The sequence below is a fragment of the Engraulis encrasicolus genome, unplaced genomic scaffold (genome assembly GCF_034702125.1).
Source record: "Engraulis encrasicolus isolate BLACKSEA-1 unplaced genomic scaffold, IST_EnEncr_1.0 scaffold_69_np1212, whole genome shotgun sequence".
Classification (NCBI taxonomy): Eukaryota; Metazoa; Chordata; class Actinopteri; order Clupeiformes; family Engraulidae; genus Engraulis; species Engraulis encrasicolus.
This window is the reverse complement of record NW_026946027.1, coordinates 141224-150241: the sequence shown is the minus strand read 5'-3', so window position 1 is coordinate 150241 and position 9018 is coordinate 141224. Positions and strand designations below refer to the sequence as shown.

General features: G+C 44.0%; 1 protein-coding gene across 1 annotated transcript in view; it reads right to left on the bottom strand.

Moving 5' to 3' along the window:
- Window positions 1–3168: 3168 nt before the first annotated feature.
- mfn2 (mitofusin 2) overlaps window positions 3169–9018 on the bottom strand; it is a 39116-nt gene continuing 33266 nt past the window's right edge. The window contains exons 16-18 of the mRNA XM_063193965.1: window positions 8955–9018; window positions 6996–7130; window positions 3169–5920 (exon numbers count right to left, since the gene is read on the bottom strand). The exon at window positions 8955–9018 is cut by the window's right edge and continues 133 nt beyond it. Coding sequence (XP_063050035.1) covers window positions 5851–5920; window positions 6996–7130; window positions 8955–9018 — 269 coding nt within the window. The 3' untranslated portion in view covers window positions 3169–5850. The remainder of the gene's footprint in view (window positions 5921–6995; window positions 7131–8954) is intronic.

Here is a 9018-nt window from a genome sequence, read left to right as displayed (position 1 = left end):
ATATAGTCCTCAGAAGAGATGAAGCAAGGGTAGCCTGCTAGACCAGATTGATAAAACTACAAAATGTACATAGTGTGAAAGTATGGGTGAGTCTGTGCTTACGTGCTTGACAGCATGTAACATTGTGAACGATTTGAGAAGATTCTTGGTCTGAATTAAAATGAGCATTGCCAACACTAAAACTATGGTGAGAATAGACTGCTGCTAATGCTCGATTTGAATGGGATAGTGTCAGTGCAAGATGCCCTAGGTAGCAGGTTCTCCATCCTCTAATTTCCATAACAGATATACGTATTTTATTTGTATGAGAGAGGGTAAAGGACAGGACCTTTCCATATGTATGAAGAACCCCATAAGATCATCTAATTCTATATTTTTACAAGTGCATATTGTGAGAGCATTTCAGTCATCTTTAGAATGGCATTACAGATTACTCAATATAGGCCTACATGTAGGCCACAGTATGGCTTCAGTTCAAATTAAATGGGAATGATTTCTTAGTGTATGTTGAGTAAGAAGACAGAGATTTAAAAAAAAAAAATATTTGCAGACAAGTCCTCACCTAGTACTTGTGTCAAAAGTTGTATTAGTTAGCTCAGTAATCATTGAGTACTTAAACTGCTAGCAAAACTGACAGCTGATGGACAACATGTACTGTAGGTCTTTTGCCACCCTTACCCATAGGAGAAATATCTATATACTGTAGAACAACACTTCTCATATGGTATATACTATGAAAGTAAATCATTACCTGGACTAATTTTCTTGATATGCAAGGCACATAAATAGTCTGGGCGGAAGAATAGTCGATCATACCCCGCCCCCCCCCAAACAAAATGCCACAAGACTTTTTTTAACCTTCAAGATTTTGAGTGGTAACAGTAACATAACTCATTCCCACTACACCTTTTTGCATAATATTGTACATGTCCTCAGAATGCTCTACATCAGTGGTTCTCAAACCTTTTGTGTGAAGTACCCCCTGAGAAAATATTGAGCTCTCCGAGTACCACCTTGACAACCAACATTAGAATATCGCAGTAAAGGCCTTCCATATTCACTTTTGCCAGTCAGTACAGGAGAGGTTCATAATGGCATTCCAAGTACCACCAGAGAAGTACCACCAGTGGTACGCGTACCACAGTTTGAGCACCACCGCTCTACATGTTTCAGTTCTATAGTTGTACTGTACAGTACAGTGCAGTGCAGTGGAGTGCAGTACAGTACAGTAGCATACAGAATGGTGCAGTATAATAAAGTACAGTAGAGTATAGTACAGTACAGTACAGTAGCATACAGTACAGTACAGTAGCATACAATACGGTGCAGTACAGTACAGTAGCATAAAGTATGGTGCAGTATAGTAAAGTATAGTAAAGTACCGTACAGTAGCATGAAGTACGGTGGAGTCTAGTTAAGTACAGTACAGTAGCATACAGTACGGTGCAGTCTAGTACAGTACAGTACAGTACAGTACAGTACAGTACAGTAGCATAATGCACGGTGCAGTAGAGTACAGTACGGTATATCACATTACAGTACAGTACAGTACAGTATAGTAGAGTACAGTACAGTGCAATACAGTAGAGTACAGTATAGTCTTATAGACGTTAGCCCTCCAAAGCCAGTGGGATTTCCACACGCTGTTTGAAGTTTTTTGAAAGACTTTTTGAGTATGTGAGCGAAGGAAGGCAGGCAGACATGTTTTAAGCAAAGGACCGCATCCACAAATAAAAAATAATGAGCAAACAATAAATTAAGTGGTTAGGTAGCCAACATGTCATCTAGATTAAAGCCAAAAGTAGATGGAAAAACAGACATGTTACCATTTTGCTCTTTTAAAACCAAGTACCTGTCAATATACTGTATGGATGGTGTATTGCATATTGATTATTCATAATTTCCTAAGCATAAATGCCCTTATCACTCCATTGTACACTTAGGACTGTGATATACATATCTGAACATTAATTAGCATACATTTGTCATTTGACAGCTGTCACTGACACTTGATAATATGTACATGTATTATTGACTATATATATTTCAGTTGGACTCCTAGGGTTAAATCATTGAGGGGGTCCTAAGGAAGTAGTAGTAGTTTGTGTGTGTGCGCGCATGTGTAAGTGGGATTAAAATTATTGTTTGCCATCTTTATCTGAAGAGCAGACTGAGTGTCTGAACCTGCTAATGCTAGCATGCTAACATTGGGACAGTTATGTGTGGCCCAGTTCAAGGGTTTATCTCTTCTCCCCTAAATTTTCTAACCACAATTTTCTTTTTGGATGTTATAGATATGACCCACTGCAAATTTTTAAAACTCTTAATGAATGTTGGTTCAATAGCTAAATGCCCAGAAATGAGCTCTCAATTGTAGAGTGATCTCATTCTGACCATGGTTTTTATGATTTTCCTGTTTTTGAATCTAAATAAGACATATATAACATTGTTTTTATGGTAAGTTTTGCACATATTTTCAAAGTTCAGTTTGTATACATCACACACAAATAGGTGGATTGGCCCATAACACCATTATGTCCAGGCAGTACAGCATTTTACTACTATTGGCTGGTTTTGGGCAGCCATCTTGGATTTACCCCATAAAAATGACCTTAATGACATTGAAATTTGGGGCACCCCTTCTGAAATGATGGAGAACACCCTAAGGAAGGTCTACACGATTTTGCTGCTTCTATCCAGCGCGTAACGATTAGGCCCCTTTTGGACGGTAAGAGACCCAGCTATCACAGGTATCATCATGTACAGCAACATGTTAAACCCTGTGAGCACCTGTGAAAACCCTGTAAGCCCAAAGCACACATCTCAAAGCACAATGGAATGGTTGGAAAAGAGGAGGGGAAACAATGTTCTAAAATGACAAGCAATGATTCCAGATGTAAATTGGTTTGTCTGGAAATATTTGGGGGAATGTGAAACCTGTCATTAAGATAAATAATCCTTTTGATTGAATTTTTCGCAAAGGAAGAGTGGAGGAAAATACCACCAGAGAAATGCAAGAAGCTCATTGATAAATAAAAGATATGTTTGGATTCTGTCATTGCAGTCTCTGGGTGTGCAACCACATGACTTGATATGGCATGGTCACTTCACACACAAAATATGGAAAAAAAACATAGGCATATATAGCCACAGCCAGGAAACCAAATGTAATTTCTTAACTTAGTTCTTTTATTATTTTTCAGTTTTATGGACATTCACGATGTTACAATGCATTTATTTATATGACAAGGGGAAAGCATGCCTATTCAACATTACATCCTACTAGATCAGTAGAGTGCTAGATCTTTTCACGCCTCTTTCTTCCCATTAAAAAATAATAATACACACATGCACAAATTGAGGCGAATGAAAGAGTGTTTTAAAGCAGCTCAAAATAATATAAAGAGAAATAAAGTGCACATAATATCTTCTCCTCTGAAGACCTCTTCAGATGACGCTCTCAACATGTTGGCACACACCAGCAGGACAGGCACACTAAAGCACGCACGCACACGCACACGCACGCAGTCGCACACACACACGCAGTCGCACACACACACGCAGTCGCACACACACACGCAGTCGCACACACACACGCAGTCGCACACACACACGCAGTCGCACACACACACGCAGTCGCACACACACACACACACAGTCGCACACACCACTCTATCTAATCCTGATTCAACTTCCATCCACAGGTGTTGTAGTAAGCATCACCAAACTACTCATTTCATATCAGTCTCCTTACACAGCTGTACTATTTTACATGCATCCGTTTTACCCACTCTGATTCCAATACTCCCCAAGTATGACTGTGGCATAAAGCAAATAAACAATAAACAAAATGACACATTTTGAGGGGGAAAAACTAATTTCAAACCAAATCAGTGGCAGTATTTATGCGCTTCCTGGCTTTTAGTTCACTGAAGGAAAAATAAAGAAAAATAAACAAACATTTCCATAAAGAAAGGCAACGCTATGGCTGGACAGGACTGCATGGGATGTCTACTGCGTTAGAGGATGGAAATGTTTAATTGTCTCTCAAATCACAAGTCTATCCCCCTCTCCTCCTCTCGTTCTCCTCCTCCCATCAGTGGACCACGTCTCTAATGGCTTTACCCTAAGTGCATGTCTGAGTTCCATCCAGGGGTGCATTTCTCGAAAGCTCTCGATTAGCTACTTTGTTGGTTGCAATGCAATTTCCCATTGGCAACTAACCAAGTTGCTAACTGCTAACAACTACGCGTTCCAGAAATGCACCCCTGCCCTCAAACTGGAATCAGCAAAGCCTCACCACCAGACCCAGAAAAGGCCCAAACATGACCCTTGACCCTGCCATCTCCGCGCAGGACCCAACCCCACTCTCCTTTACAGCAACCCATTCGCTCTCCTAACACACACACACACACACACACACACGCACACGCACATTAAGCAGAGCTGATTGTGTGCGGACATGTACAGTAGTGGGGGGGGGGGGGGGGATATGATGCTCTGAACACCAAGGCAACCAACCTGTGCACAGCGCTGGCATACACTTAGGATGGGCCCGCCAGCAAACGAATAACAGACAGATAAAAACAAAACAATGCAACAAAACCTCAAAACAGGCCATTCACCATTGGCTACCTTCCTTGCCATCGATGCAGCTACCCTACTTGCCTAGCTCTACACACATACCAGTGCACACCACACGAAAGCTTAAACCGTACCTGTCACCTGTGACGATTGCAGGTGCCTTGCTACCTCACCCGTCTAAACCCCTGGAGCCCAGCGCACCGAAGATACAAACTGGCCCATGAGCGGAATAGTATTGGCGGCCAACTTGATTATACATAAATGAATATGCTGGAAGAGGCCAGAAAACTTCAAGGGGGCGGGATGTGTAGAGAACCTTCATCTGATTGGGTTGGGGGGAGGAGCAAGACACACTTCCTGTCACTCGCAAACCCAGTGACCTCTTGTCAGACTTGAGCCTACTGATTTCAGCGAGCCTTTCACTCACACACGCACACGCACAGACAGTGATACCATACAATAACAATAGAATAAATTACTAATATAATAGTCATTGTTACAGGTCTTTCGTATACTATGGAATTCTGTGTCCTAAAAAGAAAACAAAACCCACACACGTAGCAGAGAAAAAAAGAAAAAAGCCCCGCAGAACATGGCAACGCAAAGTCACATGGACAACATAGAGGTGTATATAGCCCAGACACCAGGGGGCGCACTCCCTTCATAATCCTCCCTTTGCCCAGACTGACAGAGGCTAAAACCATTAGCATTAGGGCCCGAGCACCGAAGGTGCATAGAACCCCATTATTTGTCTACTGTGTCTTAATCTTGTTCTTGTTTTTCTTGTCTTCCTCTTCCTCTTCTTCTTTTTCTTCTTCTGTCAGGAAAGGTAACGGCACGCGTAAGGACAGGCAAAGTGATGGGAGAGGAGAAGAGAGACAGGCATCCTCCAAGGCAAGAGGGAGGAGGATTGTAAGGGTGCAGCCAGAGGAGGCCACTCCTGAGTCCTGTGGAGCCCAGGGGGAATACAGGAGACATGGGCAGCCAGCTCAGTCAACAGGCAGGTAGGCAGGGAGAGATGTGGGAAGGGTGAGGAGAGGATGGATAGTGTGTGAGAGTGTGTTTGTGTGTGTGTGAGAGAGAGTAAAATGGAGAGAGAGAGAGGGGGAGAGTTAAGGGTGGTGAGCAGGCTGGAGGAGAGTCTGAAACTATTCAGCCTGACATCTCTCCTGCACACTCCTCCTCCTCCTCTTCTTCTTCTTCTTTTTCTTCTTCTCTCCTCCTCCTCCTTCTTCATATATCTGTTGTTCTGGCGCTAGTGAAGTCTTATCGGCCTTGCTGCAGGTACTGCTGGGTAAACATGTTCAGCTCGCTGTCCAGCCAGCCCGCTTTATTCCTGTTGGGGCCAACACACACACACACACAAATTAGTATCACTCAAATTATGTACCGGTAGTATTTTGGAGTATTTCCAGACTTTATTCTGCCCAGTCACAAATGTCACCTTTTTCAGGAAAACATACTACCACCATCAACTTGAAAGTTGCCAGTATGGCCAAGAAATGTACACTGACCTATCTGTGTGTGCACGAGGCTAGATTTTAATGTGCATCTTCAAGGGTGTATACAAGTGTAGGAGCGGGAAAGGATCTGCACACTGCTTGCAAAAGACTTAATTTATTAGGAGCAACGTTTCGATCATAAATGCCTGAAGAAGATCTATGATCGAAACGTTGCCTCTAATAAATTAAGTCTTTTGCAAGCAGTGTGCAGATCCTTTTCCCGCTCCTACATGTGACAGTTTTTTTGATTTGGCACCTGCTGATGCTTTTTTGCTGGATGTGCGCACTTTCCACTACACTCTATACAAGTGTGAAATGTGCAAACAAGTGGCTGTGACAATGTAAACCAACAGTAAACCATGGCACCAGAAAAATGTATGCATGTGTACGTGGTAAGGAAACAAAAAAAGTTGGCGTCTGCGCCTTAACTTAGGATCGCTTGTTGCTTGGTGCGACTGCTCACCAAAAATAGTGATACTAGGACAGTCAAAAAGATGAGGCGCACACAAGGCTTGCAGGTTCAAAAAGTGTATTGTGGCCGACAAATTAACAAAAAGAAGCCAACGGAAAATATCTGGAGCTACAAACGTTGCGGACCTAGCAGAGAGAGTAGATAAGAGAGAGGTTCCGCTGGCCCATTGTTTCCGGGTTCTACTGTCGCAAGGGGGGGGGGGGATGCCCCTTTAGGCAGACTTAAGGACTGTCTATTCATTCTAGGAGCATTATGACACGCCCCTTTAGGCAGACCGGCACCTGGTCACGTTAGGTGCCCATAGAAACCTATTATGTTGGCATATCTCTATATACTTAAAGAATCTCTGGACCTAGTGCATATGTACGTGAGCATCACAGCCAAATCTATTTTAACCCTGGCCTGGCTCTCTTTGTAAAAATCCCAGCAGCTCCTACCGTAGCAGTTTGGCTTTGCTCTGCAGGGTGTCCAGCTGCTCGATCTTGTTGTTCATGTCCTGGATCTCCTCCTCCAGGTTCTGGCGCGTCACGTCTACCTGCTGACACAGCTGCGCAAAGGTGCTCGCCAGCTCCCTGCACAGACAGACAGACAGACAGACAGACAGACAGACACGTTAAAAACGAAAAAATCCAGTAAATTTCTAAAACATCCTTTCAAATTGCAATTTCACACAACATGCTCTCAACTCTGATGAAGGCCTAAGTGCCGAAACGTCAGCACCAAGAGAATAAAAAAGTGGTGAACCAAGAATAAGCGGTGTCGTGCTCTTCCTTGTGTAAACTGATGACACAACATCCTCTCAACATGTAATTTCACCTCTCACACACATACACCCATACACGTTCAAGTCGGAAATTACACTTTGAAACTACTACACTCCATTGTGCCAAACCCTCCTTGATCTCCTCCAGAAGCTCAGATAAAAACAAGGAGCTCACATTGTATACATTATAATCATAATATAAACATCTCATTTTAAATAGACGATGTAAATAAAAGTGAAATGCTGTGGTAGAAAACCTCACGCCTGCAATGTTACTTTCTGACCACAAGGTGGAGCCAGGAAGCCACGACAGACAAAAAGACAACCGCAAAGCTGTCCCGAATTGCTATGGTCAGAGACTCTTACGTAAGATGATGTGACAGAATGTCTACTTTCACTGGTTCCCTGTTTTAGCACTCATCCTTTGGTGTAGCCATGACACACGCACACGCACGCACGCACGCACACGCACGCACAAGCGCACACACACACACGCACCAGCACACACACAAGCACACACGCACAAGCACACACACAGGATTACGCTTGTGCACAGCAGGGTGCAGTCAAAGCAAATGGACTTTAGCTCCAGAGGTCATCATCATAAGCGATTGGAGATTTCCGGAGAGCCAAGGTGTGACCTAGAAACAGGCACGCTTATCGGTGTCTGCATCTGTGTGTGTGTGTGTGTGTGTGTGTGTGTGTGTGTGTGTGTGTGTGTGTGTGTGTGTGTGTGTGTGTGTGTGTGTGTGTGTACAGTATTTGCACGTCAGTGTGGCCTTTCACCATTGCCCCCCGTCATGATTTTCACTGTGATCTGGCCCTGATCTGTCCAACAGAATGAGGTGCGTGTGTGTGTTTGCACGCACACATCAGTTTGTCACCAGTTTAAATGTGAGCTCGCCCAAGTCAATTACCGCCATCATATCGTTTTCATTTTTGGGTATAAAGCAACTGGATACAGCATGTATGTGGGAGAATGTAAGAGTGAGTGAGTTTGTATGACTATGCATGGGTGTGTGTGAGTGTGTGTGTGTGTGCGTAGATGTGTGCATATGCGTGTATGTCTGTATCACACTGTGCACCCGTGTACGTGTACATGTGTGTGTCTGTGCCTGTGCATGCATGTCTGTGACTGTGACTGAGCGTGTGTGCATGACACTGTGCGTGTGTGTGTGTGTGTGTGTGTATATATGACACTGTACATGTGTGTGTGTGTATATGACACTGTGCATGTGTGTGCCTGTGCGTGCGAATGTGGGTATGCGTACATGTGTGTATGACACTGTGCGTCTGTGAATGTGTCTGTGTGTGTCTGTATGTGTGTCTGTGTGTCCGTGCGTGTGTCCGTGCGTGTGTCCGTGCGTGTGTCCGTGCGTGTGTCCGTGCGTGTGTCCGTGCGTGTGTCCGTGCGTGTGTCCGTGCGTGTGTCCGTGCGTGTGTCTGTACTCACTGTTGGACCTTGTGGCTGCAGTTTTTGAAAGGTGTGTACTTGTGCATGCGTGTGTGTGTGTACTGTGTATGTATGCATTTGGTATCACATATGATGCAAATACCAGTGTCTAGTGAAAGTGTAGCTGTGCGTGTGTGTGTGTGTGTGTGTGTGTGTGTGTGTGTGTGTGTGTGTACTCACTGTTGGACCTGGTGGCTGCAGTTGGAGCCGGTGTAGCTGACGATGAGCTGCAGCTTCTCGCTGG